Raw genomic sequence first — 14216 nt, 5'->3', positions numbered from 1 at the left:
CAACCAGAGCAGACACAGCACACACACAGCTACTGTCAGACTGTTACAGTTCGAGAGCAGATGCCTCTGACTTTAAAAAAAAAAAATGCACTTAAATTCATTACCAAATTGATAGTAGCTTTCAATTAATGTCTTCGGTTTCTGAAAATGTCTGGAGGTTAAACAAAGACAAGGCTTAGGAAACTCTTATTCCTGATTTTGAAAAGCAGTGACCTGGAGGCTCGGGGAGGTCAAATGATATGCCCAGGGGCACACAGCAGGTTCCTGGCAGTGCTGGGCACGGGCCAGCACTACTCCGCCAGCCGCCCTTAGCTAAGTCACCTGCGGGCCGGGAACCAGGCCCCAGGCAGCAGCACTCACCTGAAGGCAAGTCCAGCTCCACTCCGATCCACGTCCCCTCCTGAAAGTCAGTGGGCCCGATGTATCTCACGATGCCCATTTTGTTGGTGCCAACGGTGACATATTCTCCCTCTTTGAGCCACTCTGGGACTTCGCTGGCTTCTTCAGAGTCGGAGGAAACTTCCAGCTTTCCCAGGGCCGGTGTCCCTGCCCCGCCGTCACCCAGCGCCCCCGAGGCCAGCAGGTCCTCGTCGGCTGCCGAGGGGCAGCTTGGGTCTCCGCCCAGCATGCGAGTGAATGACTTCAGCTCAGAGGTCCGCACCTTCTGGATTCTGAACGGAGACGCCGGAGCAGGGGATGGACACAGGAGGTCAGGAGGCGCCTGTGTTTTGGAGACCTCCAGCTCTGAGCCGGCGGCCGGCTTCGCGTGCTCCTCGGGCCTTCGGAGCCGCTTGGTGGCTGGGGAAACCTCGCCCCCACTCTGCCGGCTGCATGACTCCTTCTGGGGGGCGCAAGTGAGGAGAGGAGTTGGGGGTGCGCTCGTATCTTCCTTCTCCGAGGAAACTGCCCTCTTGGCCTCACGTGTACCGTTGCCGTCGCCCCACGCATTCTGCTCTGCTGGGACCGGCAGCGACAGAAGGCTGCTCTGGCCATCCATGTGGGCGGAAAGGCCCCCGTCTGCCGCGGGAGCCGTCGCTGGAACTGGGAGCTCCGTCTCTGGGCTGGCCTGGCAGAGGGCAGGAGGGGGCGAGCCGGGCGTCTGCCCACCCGCAGCAGCTGCGCCATCGAGGCCAGGGATGAACGCATCGGACAGCGTGGCAGAGGAAACGCTGTGGGAAAAGTAGCCACTGGAGGCCTCGCTCAGGGGGCTGGGCGGCCCTTCCTGCACCTCCGGGGCCTGGGTGCTGGCGGCGGCGGCCTGCGGGGCAGGCACTTTCGTCGCTCTGTCATACGGCTTCATGGGGGCCGGGTGCACAGTCACCAAGGGGGCCGCACTAATGCCCACGCTCTCTCGGTGAGCCTGGAGCAGGAAAGCGTGCAAGGGTACCTGGTTAGCATCCGAGTTTGCTGCTCACTTCCGAAAGAGCCGCAACAGATTTTGTCAGCTGAAACCTGACGGCTTGGAGGGTGGAAAGACGCTGCTGTGCAAGGGGTGGACCCGGGGTCAGCACCTGTGCCACCCCTCCATCCGTGTGACCCCAGCTTTCCACGCACCAAATGCCGAGGAGCCGCTATGGCCCAGGTGGGCACTGCACCCTGCACCGTGCCCAGAGCAGAGCCGGTGGCCACGGGCTGCCCCTGCTGCCTCCTCGCCTTCTGCATACACTTAGGAGGCTAACCGCTGCCTGTGACAGCGTAACTTAGCCTAAGAAATATATATATTCGGCCTTCATCCTGTTTCTGGCACAGAGCTCCTGAAACCCTTGCAGTTTCCTAAGTGTCAAGAGCAATAAAGGTGTCGATATCCCTAACAAGCCCCCTGCGACCACACTTGAGTTCATGTTAATGCGGTGACTCTGGGACTGTACCTAAGGATGGGGGCTGGCTGCCAGGGGAACCAGCCTTGTGATTACAGCTTTAGCCCCACAGTCTCCACGGCGGAGAGAGGGGCTGCAGGGGACTCAATCACTAAGTGCCAATGATTTAATCGATCGTGCCTATGTCATAAGGCCTCCATAACAACCCAGGACAGGCTTTTGGGAGCTGCCGGGCTGGTGAACACGCGGAGGTGTGGGGACAGCATGGCACCCAGGGAGGCACTGAATGTCCAGGTCTTTTCCCCACACCTTGCCCCATGCCTCTCTTCCCTCTGGCTATTCCCAAGTTGTATCCGTTGGAATAAACTGGTGATCTGTTGAGTAAAATGGTTCTCTTGAGTTCTGTGAAGCATTCTAACAAATTAATCCAACCCAAGTGGGGATCACTGGAACCTCTTATCTATAGCCTGTTGGTCAGAAGCACAGGTCAACCTGGGCTTGCGACTGGTATCCAAAAGTGGGGGCAGTCTTGTGGGCCTGAGGCTTTAGCCCGTGGGTGCTGACACGGTCTCCCAGTAGAATTGAGTTGTGTCGCAGAACACTCAGCTGGTGTGGGACAACGCTTGCTTGATGTGGTTAAGAATGCAAACTGAGGGCTTCAGAGGGGAGGGGGGTGGGGGAACGGGATAGACTGGTGATGGGTAGTAAGGAGGGCACGTATTGCATGGTGCATTGGGTGTTATACGCAACTAATGAATCATCGAACTTTACATCAGAAACCAGGGATGTACTGTATGATGACTAACATAATAAAAAAATATTAAAAAAAAAAAAAGAATGCATATGCAATGGCCGCATAGGGTCCGTGAGGCCGGACAAGGCAGGAAAAGGCCCTCACCACAGGGCACGGCACCCAGTAGGCGCACACTAAATCACCAGTCCCTCCTGACCCGCCAAGCACCCCTGGCCTCGCTGCACTCAGGCTCAAAACCCTGTTCCCCTGGAAACAGATCCCCTGCCCACCATGGACTTCACGGGGAACTGAGAGAATCATTAGAGGCCAGAAGTGCACTTTCTCCTGCAAAGTTGGAACGAGGATCTCTTTGGGGGATGCTCAAGGGACTTAGCCTAGCTTCACCAGCACAGCCAGGAATGACGCTCAGGCCTGGTGGCTGACTCGCAGCTCCTGGCAGGGAGTCAGGTGGAAGAAGAGACAGGCTGCCTGTAGGCCGGTCCCGTGTCATGGGTCAGGGGCCCTCTGATCAGGGAGACGCAGGCCGAGCAGCCACCTGCCCCGCCGTGAAGAGGGGCTGAGTGCGGACGGAGCCGCAGAGGCTGGCCTCCCCCTCTGGGATCACTTGTCTGAGTCACACTGGCGGAGACACACACGGCCCCGTCTCCTGGGGGATGACGACAGCCACTGCTCGTCCACATTCTACTGTTTCTGAGGTGCTGCTAGCTAAGGTGGTCGTTCGCTGATAACTGAAGCCATTTGAAGAAGGGAGATTATCTTTCTAGTCCCGATTCACAATGACAGGGGCAAAAGAGAAGGTAGGAATGGGGAATGGAGTTGGTGCACTGGAGGAGGGTGCTGTTCAGAAAAAGAAATATGTTTTCCAATATTTACGGAAAGATTATTTATATTACAGGAATGGCCATTTTCCATTTGAAACACAGGATTTATTTGAACTGGGAAACAGCTGAGATCTATAAGTCTCTTACAGTTACTTGGCTTAACTCAGCAGTTTGATAAATCATGCATTTTCACGTGAACTGTCATTTATATTCCTGTCTCCAGAGGCCCTCCTTTCCCCACAAGGCACACTTTCAGGGTACGAAATTAACGGCACCTCTTGAGATTAACAGCCCATTTTTGTGATGGATCTCTAGGCTGCAAAACTGACTAAACCCAAGAGATCAATAACTGTCACCAGCATAAATACTCTAAAAGATTAGGCAATCTGTCAATCATTTTTCTTTTGCAACTTGTACATGTTTTATTTATTCTTTTCTATTTTATTTTTAATATCACTGACCAGGCAGGGAAGAATATACAAACAAAATTGCAAGAGCCTAGACTCTGAACGGGAACTTCGGTTCTGGAATCGTGCGTGCTCCCTATTCCCCCGGTGGGTGACACCCCATTACTGCCACACGGACAGCTGTCTGCTAAGGGCCAGCTACACCCGGTCCTGAGGCGGTGACAGTCCAGCGACAGTGCCTTAGATTTCCCTGGTTGTTACGCATTCGCTTCCACGTGAGTCCCTTGATGTAGGCCAGAAAGTACTACCATATGCATCCTACAACATGGCCCAGTGAGGTCAGAGGATTTATCGAAAGCCTCCAGTAAGTGACAACCAGGGACCAGAGGTCGGATCCATGGCGACAACAGAGACAAAGGTGGCAGAAGGCGAGCCCTGATTGCACAGTTCTTCCCTGCTGAGCCGAGCGCAGCCTCCGATTCCTTCCGTGCGAGCACGGCGGGAAGCCGCTCCCACTTGACTGGAGTTGATATGTGAGTGGAAACCGATTCCCCGGACCTGGCTTATTCCCTCACCACGGACGCTTCCAGAGGCTGCCGTGAAAGCCTCGCCTTGCACAACCACCACGACCCACAGCAGAGCTGCGTGAGCTGCAGAGGCTGCGGCAGACCTGGCGCCCTCACCAGTAAGACACTTGGTGTCCGTCTGTCCCATCGGCCTCGGGGCCCCAGACCTGCCTCAGCAAGACAATGTACACTCACGGGGGCGTGCGGGGGCCACGTGAACACCAAGGAGGTTCTGCATTGGAAAGGGCCTTTCAGAAAGGACTGGATCCGTGGAGGGCTGAATTCCCTTTCAAATTATTTGACCTTTTTCTGCTGTTGTTTTAATACATAAAATTTTCCGATGGAGATACAGCATTTCCTAAGAGAATGAACGCACAGTGGGAGAAAATAGATTTGCTATTCAAAAGATGAGAAGTGCTGTTCATCTGTGGGAGATCATAAGAGACTATTTTCTCCCCAGCTTAGCATTAGTCTTTTCACGCTGATATCATGAATCAGAATGAAATGTAAAACTGAGAATTAAGCAAACACTTGGAATAAGGAGATTGTTCTGTTTATAGAAATCGCCTTTGCCTAGCAGTGGGCTATTAAAGCCACAGACTACATTAGCAGTCAAGCACCTAAAAGTTTAGCAATCATATGATTAACAAGTTGAAAATAGAAAAGTGGAACAAGGAAAATATAGAGGGAGAAGACAGTGACCTATATTACAGCTAATTATCAAAACGGGAACGCTAAAATGAAAAACCCACGGGTGTGGACCAACAGTTACGGCATCGGGGCCACCCCCCACATGCGGGGCAGCTGCCAGCGAAGGCGCCACCCCCGCCCCCAGCCAGTCCGACTCACCTCCACCGCTCTGGTCGTCCCGGCGTCGGTGAGGGCAGACTGCACCATGATTCGGGGCACGGGCTGAGGAAACAAGCGAACAGGCGGGCGTGAGGGATCGAGAGGCGTGAACAGAGATAACCGGAAAAGGTTTTCATTGAACAGACTGGAGAGCCCGCGAGGAGGACCCAGTCGAAGTGAACTTTTACAACTTTTGGGAATTCTAACAAGTCTCTGCTGAGTGGGCATGCCAAGGGCTAGTGGTGCCACACCACACAGGGAAATGCGAGCAGGGAGGAGCACAGCAAGCCGCTGACCCCCAGCTGGCAACACCAGAAATGTGCTGAGAACAGTAACATACAGGGCGTGCTTACACCCTCACAGGCCCTGTCTGCACTCACAAACGGTGTGTTCGTCAAGGGGTGTTCTGCACATACAAGTGCGCGAGGCACTGCTGCTGGACTGAGAGAAAGGGCTGGAACAGTTAAGATCGGGAAAGGCTTCAGGCAGGAGGTGGAACACAAACCAAGCCCTGATGGCCAGGGAGAACTGGTGCCCGAGCAGGACCGGCGAGTGTGGTCACAGGAAGTGAGCAGTAAGGAAGCCGGTCTGGCTAGAGCCCACTTCTGGGCCCTAACACAGAGCAGGACAGATATATGGAGAGAGGCTTTGTTATCCTAATCAGGTAAGGACGAGGACCACCAGAGATGCCTGAGGGCAGGAGCTTGAGAAGATGGATCTGGAAGTAGAAGGCGGAGTGACTGGGAAAATATTTAAAGGCTAAGGTAGGCAGATCACCAATGAGACTCCAGAAGCAGAGCAGATGAGAGGGGATAAGAGCCTGAATTAACGGCTGTGTAAGCAAAAGCACAGGAAAGGACATCATTACTTATGGACATGTGGTTCGAGGGGCATTAAAAAAAAAAGAGTAAAAAAAATAATTAGCACCAGGATAAGGAGAAGGGAGGTCAGAAGAAGCAGCTGGTAACTGTAAAGGAGAAGAAATCAGACATTCTTTTAGCAGCTTCTGGGTTTACAATGGCATCAGGATACAGAAACAGACATGATTCTCTCGAAGAAGCCACGAATCCACCACTTCGGCCTTTATTCCATCAACCAACCTCTGGCCCCTTCTCAGGTCTCCCCGTTCCAGCGCCAGAGTCTGGCCCTCGCCTCAGAATGCCCGGCTCCCAGAGGGCTCCATCCTGGCAGCACGGCCTTGCAGGAGGAGTCAAAACTGGGTGTCACAGTTTGTTTCCACAGCAGGAGTGTCTTTTCTCTTGTTGGATCCAAAAGGAAAAGTAGCTGACCACTCATCTCCTACCTAATGTAAACTGCGGAGAGAGGTAGACTTCCTATCTTTCCATTTCCCTTCTTCTGGCCCTAAGCACTGCAGGTCCTCCCAAGCCCCATGAGGGCTTCTATGCCATCAGGATGCGCTGGACAGTCTGTAGGCACTAAGGCTGGACGGCCGAAGTCCGCTTCCTACTGAGCAGCCCAAACTCTTACCTAAAGGGACCAGAGCCCACTTGGGTGCACCCACAAGATGGTGCACTTAGAAGGTTAGCCTGAGCTCACAGCACCAAATAACTGCGTTTCGGCAAACGGTACTGTGTTTTAGCAAAGGGCACCGCTATAACCAATTATGCCTTGCGACTGCCTTTGGGAGAAAAGAGCTAGAAGCAGTGAACTGTGCTGAGTTATGGAAAGGCGGTGGGATTTGAGAAAAGGCAGAGACAACGAAGTAGGAAATGGTGGGAGATAACGGCTAAACAGATGGGAGGACCTAACGATAAACTAAAGGAATGTACATTTTACCCTGCAAACACTGGGGAGTTACTGGGGGCTTCGGGCCAGGGACAGCTAGGAGCAGAGGGATGTTTAAGAAAGACAATGTGAGGGGCCAACGAAGAGAGTGAGGGAGGACACCTGGGGTGGGGGTGGGGGGCAAGGCCCCAGCACATGATGAGGGCCTGAACCACAGGCCTTCCAGCCTCTCCCTGGATCCCTGGACCAGGAAAGTCCCTCCCCTCCACTCGCACGATGCGTCGCTCCTCCCCTCTCGCAGCATTTCCCGCTCTACTGGCAACTCGGTAGACAGTGCCAGTGGAGTTCTTTCCAAGCAAGTCTCCTTCACTGCACCTTCCGGTCCTTGAAAACAGGGGCTGCTGTCTTTCTTTTTATATTTACTTTCTCCCATGGTATCTGAAGTCCCTCACAAATGGAACGGTGTTCACAGCATATCCCTTCGTAAAGGCAGAAAAAACGTCTCTTAAGCTCAAACTCCAAAATACTTACATTCCTCAGTTAGATCAGCAGACAAGATTGGGGTGAAACATCCCCCTTAGAGCATAAACATGTAAAATCCCACCAACGGTGGAACATACCCACCCAGGAAGAAGCCTCTCCTAAAATGATAGGGCTCTTGCCCTCTTGAACAGAGCATGGAGACATAACTTGCACTTTCCTCCAGGACTCAGGGGAATTAGGAAACTCCAGTAAATGCTTACAAAAATACCTGCTGCCATGAGTGAAGGGACGAGCCTGTGACACGGTGCTATCAGCGAACCCACGGGCTTCCTGGTACCCAGGGCCCCACGTCATGGCTCCGGGCCATCACACTGAGACCTCGCGTCTCCCCTCACGGGTTTCCTGCCACCGTCAGTCACTCCCAATGACCACTTCTTCCCCAAGCAGCATACCTGTGTCATAAACAGGCCCACCCCAAGCCCACCATTCAGAGGAAGGGAGAAGCAGGACACTGGATGATGACACACATCGGAAACGGCTAAACATAGTGTTGAAAATCAGATGGGATCGGGTCTGAGTGGGTCCCGAGTGTACTGGCAAGGACTTGGAGCACACCTACTTCTGTGGTTCACGTGCTAGTAACTTTGTGGGGCTCCCTCCGTGGGAAGCTAGGAGTGGCGACTGCCAGCAATCAACTCTGGCCAAGTGAGCACCGGGTGGATACTTCTGCAGCAGAGAACTCTGAACGGGGCCGGCTAAGAGGGCAGGGTTAGGCATCCAAGACTGGCTCCGAAGCTAGGCGACAAGCACGCAGGGACTCACTGTCGTATTCTCTCTACTTTCACGTGGTTCCAATTCTTCCATAATACTGTCCTACATGAAGAAGGTAACCGGGACTCTGATTCAATGTACAAATTCAGTTCAACAAAGACTTAGGTCTCACAGTGCACAAGGCATCGCAACAGGCACTGGGAAGAACACAAGGATCATAGGGTCACAGGCTTTGCTCTCAGCAGACCGGCAAGGACTTGTATGCAAATAACTGAAACATCAAGGAAAATGACAGATACTAGAATGAAAACTTCAAACGCAGAGAAGATTCAGAGGAGGAAGGGATGATAAATGAAACAGGCCTAGAATACCCTCCCGGGGGCGATCTCACTTTGAGACAGGCCTTCAAGACTGAGCGGCTTTTACCGGGGCAGAGAGACACTTCCAACATGAAGAATGACACGGCAAAGGCACAGTGCTCTCTACTGCCATCTCTGCCCCCAGAAAAGCTACTCAATCTGCCAGGAAGTCTTGGGGAAGAAAGAATGATCTAGAGTGACCTGCACCGGGGGGAGGGAAGCAGGTTAGGGCCGTTCGCAGGAGGCCTTGTGAGTTTATGGTTGATTTTCACTCACAGTGGGGAGCTATCAAAAGTAAATGAATGAGTGGTGATAAGAGCGATGCTTGGAGAAGATTAACCCTTAAACGGAGGAGATACAAAACCTGGAGAGATCAATGAAGAAGTTGCTTCAATGGTTTGGTGGAGAGCTAATGAGAGCCTGAACTTGGATGGCAAGAAGAAAAGAAACTGAAAAGCTAGAGATATGAAGGAGACTACCGAACACTTGGACACAACTGGCTGGGGACACAGAGTCAAAGATGATGCCCAGGAAGAATGGATGACAGGGAGGAGGGTCACAGCGGCGTTAGCAGGACCCGAGTCCGTGTGCGTGTGCCCCTGCACGTGGGCCCACGTGCAAGGGCACGGGGACCCAGCCTTGTGTGCTGGGCAACAGCCTGTGATGAATTCAGGGGCTTCATTAAGGAGACCAAAAATACCTACAAAGTGTACTGAAATCTTAAGTGTGCCATTTGTCCTTCACACCTAAGAGCTCAAATTTCCAAATGTGTATTGTTTGCATTTTAATGCTCTTTTACACATCCCCAGTGCAGGCAGTTGCCTCCTATTTCAGGAGCTCAAAACATTTCAGATCATAAGTTCATTAATCCTTACGACACATCTGGCAACTATTAATAAAAATGACTGCAAAGTCTTTTGCAGCTATAAATATTAAGGAGAAGTCCCATGAGGCAAGCGAATATAAGTCTAATTATCTACATCTCACACTACAGACACCGAGGCTCGGAGACATTCACCTAATGGTCACATGCATCCCGGCTGCCCAGTGAGCCGGTGACAGAGACGGAGAAGGACCGACTTCCAAGCAGCAGCTGAACGTGCCATCGTGCTGTCTGCTGAGCATCACTGAGGCTTAGACGATGAGTGGGTTCCAAGCAAGAGAGCTGCTCAGAAGGATTTCAGGGAAAAGATGAGGGTCACATCTCGTATCACAGCCCATCATTTTTTAGCTCTGGTTTTCACATGCCACACGAATGAAGAAAACAGGGCAGATCAGCTCAGAATTCCAACCAGGCATCCGAGTCACTGGGAGACAGACCCCTCTGCCTCAAAGCATAAAGTTTTAAGACCTTGGCAACACGGGAAGACCCTCACCTCTCTGTGGCGCTGCACCCTCTCCTCGCTTGTGATGCTAACCCCACTCTGAACTGACCGCACTGCTCTGCCGGGGCCTTCCTCGAGCTCTTCCTTTTCCCTCGGGAATCAGGTTCTACCTGGGAGCGCCGACTCACGTCTGTCTCAGCTCGAGCTTGATCTACTCTTCCCGAAACTGCCTTCAGCGCGTCAACCCCAGACATACACATATTACAGCACCCGTAACGTCACCCTAGTTAGCTCTCTGAAGGTGGGGATTATGGCTCATTCATCTCCGTATTCCCGTACAGAAAAGAGTAACTTCATATTTGCTGAATGAATCCATACGTAAATGAACAAATTAATTACATAAATCACATGATGAAGGCCAAACTGTACAGTTACAGAGAATTTGGAAAAGAACAGACATTCTGAAATTTGGGCACTAGGGTAGGTAAAGGGGACAAGAAATATTTTAAAGCAAAAAATAATCACTTCGTTTCAAAACACTGAATTTTCTGATGCATTTTTTTTCTTGTCTGAAAGTGAACCTTTCCTAATAATCACCTCGTACCCTGAATTTGATAAATTCTCAAATGTCATCTTCCAGTTGTTCCTAAGCAAGTATGATCCTCTAGATCTTTTTTTTTTTAAGATTTTATTTTTTTAAGTAATCTCTATACCCAACGTGGGGCTCGAACTTACAACCCCGAGATCAAGGGTCACACATTCTAGTGACTGAGCCAGCCAGGCGTCCCCTTTGTAAAAAAATCCTAAACAAGCATAAGAATATGAGATGTACAATTTACCTTTGCTATAAATAACCAGGAGACAGTCTTTGGTTTTTATGCGGCTGAAGTGAGAAAAATACAATAAGCAAAACCAAGCAGGGGGAGTGCATATAAACAAAATACTTCCTAATCTTCGAATACGTTCTGATAAAAATAATAAACGATGGACAAAAACAGACACGTACAATTACCTAAAGATCAAGACTTAGCAATAACTTAATCATACAAACATATTTAAAGGTTATGCTAATCAGAGGCAGGGCGGTTAGGCTGCAAGAAGGGGCACTGCAAAGTCACAGGAGGAAAGCGGGAGGAAGCACCCAGCGCTGCTCCAGAGACACACACTTTGCTGCCTGCAGGATCTGGTTCCCGCAGGGGGTCCCCGCTCGTGGAGCAGGCTCGGGATTCACACTCTGGCTTTCCAGGGTGATCTGGCAAAGAGTGCGTTAGCCATGATGATGCCAGCACTTCTGTCCACCTGGCAATTGTATTTCTTTTTTTAAATGAGTAACTCAGCATTTTACCCGACCCATCAGTCGTTACTTCGTGTAAACCAGAGCACCTCGGGGGCTGCGCATCTGGAAGGCGGTAATCCAGCTCACGTGCGTTCACTAAGCCATGCCACCCAGAGAGGATGACAGGTGGCCACCAGCTGGTCCCTGCCAGACACACTTTTATCCTACCTGCCACATGCCCCTTTCAGTCAGTGACATCAAACTATCAATGCAGGCATGGGAAGGTGACTTAATTTTTCTGCCCAATATTACAATGCCTCATGAGGTTTTCATATACCCTTGAATAGGTTCTTTCCGTTTTATCCTCTTCAAATCTACCCTCCAAACTGCAGTCACAAGAGCTTTCTGAAATACAAATTTGACCATGTCACCCTCCTGCTATAAAGCAGTCAATGATTCTCCACTGCCCACTGATAATTTTTCTTAAAAGATTTTATTTATTTACTTGAGAGAGAGAGAGAGAGAGAGAGGAGTCAAGCAGAGGGAGAGGCAGAAGAAGAGTGCAGTGCGATGGGAAGCAGACTTCCCGCCAACCATGGAGCCCAACATGAGCCAGGTCGCAGGACCCCAAGATTATGACCCAAGTCGCAGGACCCCAAGATTATGACCCAAGCTGAAGTCAGATGCTCAACTGACTGAGCCACCCAGGTACCCCCATAGATAATTTTTTTAGAAAGGAATGGGCAAGAAAAGACAATACAAATAGGTCCTACTCAGTGAATTTCCAGCTCCTCCTTCAAATACTTTGGATTCATTCATTCTACAAATATAATCACTTGCAGTATTTCTAACCAGATCCAGTGAAATCTCTTCATATCACAATTACGTATTCAACTTCGCTTTCTGAATACAAATCACAGTACGCCATTCACTAGGCTCTGTATCATTAGACGAGGTGCTTTATCTAGCTGAGTCTCATTTTTCCTCAATATCGGAGTCTAGTATCACCCCCTAACTCGGTGCTGTCCAACGTGGCAGCCCCCAGCCCCGCGTAGCTACTGAGCACTTGACACGCAGCTAGTGTGACTGAGGAAGTGATCTTCTACTTTTACTTAATTTTAATGAATATGTAATATTTAAAAATTAATGTGCCTTTAAGTGTGTTTGGAACACCTTGGGTACAGGGATCTATTTTTTCAACTTTATGACTCCAAATGCAGATCAAGGATTTCCGACAAAAATTTAGCATCCAAAGTGAGATGGGCTAGAAATGTAAACCACACCTGATATCAAGAACTTCACAGGGAAAAAAAGAAAGAAATATTTCAGTAATTTTTTTATTGATTACAGACTGAAATGACAACATTATGACTATACTAAGAGAACTGTACTACTAAAATTAATTTGACTTATTTCTTTTTATTTTTCAAATGTGCCTACCAGAAAATTTCAAATGTCGCGTGGGGCTCGCACACTGGTATTGGATAGCGCCGATCTGAGTCAGCACCGCTGCTGAGCTAGTGCGTGTAAATGCCCGGCGCACAGTCAGCACTACGCACATCTGTAAAATACCATGCTCTTCCTAATCACTGGATTGCCTGGTGTCTCCCAAGATACTTCTAGCTTGGTTTACTTCAGAAGCCCAGTTTTAAACAATCAACAACTATATCTGATGTAAAGTATAAATCAAAAGATTCTCCCTGTGTTTATCAGCCCCAAAGCTATGCAAGGATAGGATATTAATTCCATTTTCTTTCAAATAAAGAACCTTAGATATTATTAATTTACTCCTTCACAAACATGTATCAGGCACCTGCTATATTCCACAGACTGTACCAGGAACTGGGAACACAGTGTGAGCAAAACCACACATAGAGTTCCTATGCTCCTCAGAAACAGGCACTCGGGGTTTAATAACTGATATTCCTATTTAATTATAAAAAACAACTGAAAGGCCCATTTCTTCTATCAACAAGTAAACTATTTTATCAGTGGGTAAAGATGAGTAAGATCATCAAAACAGACTCATTTCACTATATTATTTATATATGTGTTAATTCAACTTATCTGAGATAGTACAAGTAGAAAATTTCAAATACTAGTTTTCTGGAGTTGTAGAAAAGATATAGTTTCTTATTTTTATAGAATATAGTTTACTTTTTAAACTTCCACATGATAATTGTTAACACTTACTTAAATATTTATGTGAAAAAAACAATTTATGGGGTGCCTGGGTGGCTCAGTTGGTTAAGTATCTGCCTTCGGCTCAGGTCATGATCCTGGCGTCCTGGGATGGAGCCCTGCATCGGGCTCCCCACTTGGTGAGGAGTCTGCTTCTCTCTCTCCCTCCGCCCCTCCCCCCCATGCTCAGGCTCTCTCTCGCCCTTGCTTGCTCTTTCTCAAGTAGATTAATAAAATCTTTTTTAAAAAACTTTTTTTATTTTTATGTTATTTTATTTTTAATATTTTATGTATTCATTTGAGAGAGGAGGGAGGGAGAAGCAGCCTCCCCATGGAGCAGGGAGCCTAACTTGGGGCTCAACCTCAGGACCTCGAGATCATCATCTAAGGCAAAGGCAGACGGTTAACGGACTGAGCCACCCAGGTGCCCCAAAAGACTTTTTTTTTTTTTTAAAGGAAGTAATTTCACTTCATTCAAAATAATGGTTATTAGTTTTTCAAGTGTCTATGGAGGACAAAGGATGTTTGTCCTTTTAAATTACGTAAAAGAATATTTGTTAATCTTAAAAATTTTAGGGGCACCTGAGCAACTTGATCCTTAGGGTCCTGAGATCAAGCCCCAAGTCAGGCTCCGTGCTGGCATGAAGTCTGCTTGGGATTCTCTCTCTCCCTCTCCCTGCCCGCCCCCCACTTCTGCACTCTCTCTTAAAAAAAAAATTTTTTTTTAAAATAGGGTCTGGGGCAGCTGGGTGGCTAAGTCAGTTGGGCGTCTGCCTTTGGCACAGGTCATGATCCCGGGGTCCTAGGATGGAGCCCTGCACTGGGCTCCCTGCTCAGCGGGTAGCTTGCTTCTCCCTCTCC

At 49.5% G+C, this 14216-nt stretch overlaps 1 protein-coding gene across 1 annotated transcript in view; it reads right to left on the bottom strand.

The window, feature by feature from the left end:
* KIF13B (kinesin family member 13B) overlaps positions 1-14216 on the bottom strand; it is a 193543-nt gene that overhangs the window by 7151 nt on the left and 172176 nt on the right. The window contains exons 38-39 of the mRNA XM_045774018.2: positions 5215-5277; positions 361-1360 (exon numbers count right to left, since the gene is read on the bottom strand). Coding sequence (XP_045629974.2) covers positions 361-1360; positions 5215-5277 — 1063 coding nt within the window. The remainder of the gene's footprint in view (positions 1-360; positions 1361-5214; positions 5278-14216) is intronic.

This window comes from Ursus americanus, chromosome 13 (assembly GCF_024610735.1).
Source record: "Ursus americanus isolate L20-20 chromosome 13, mUrsAme1.1.p, whole genome shotgun sequence".
NCBI lineage: Eukaryota > Metazoa > Chordata > Mammalia > Carnivora > Ursidae > Ursus > Ursus americanus.
Note: the sequence above shows the minus strand (reverse complement) of the source record. Positions and strands in the feature narration are given on the sequence as shown.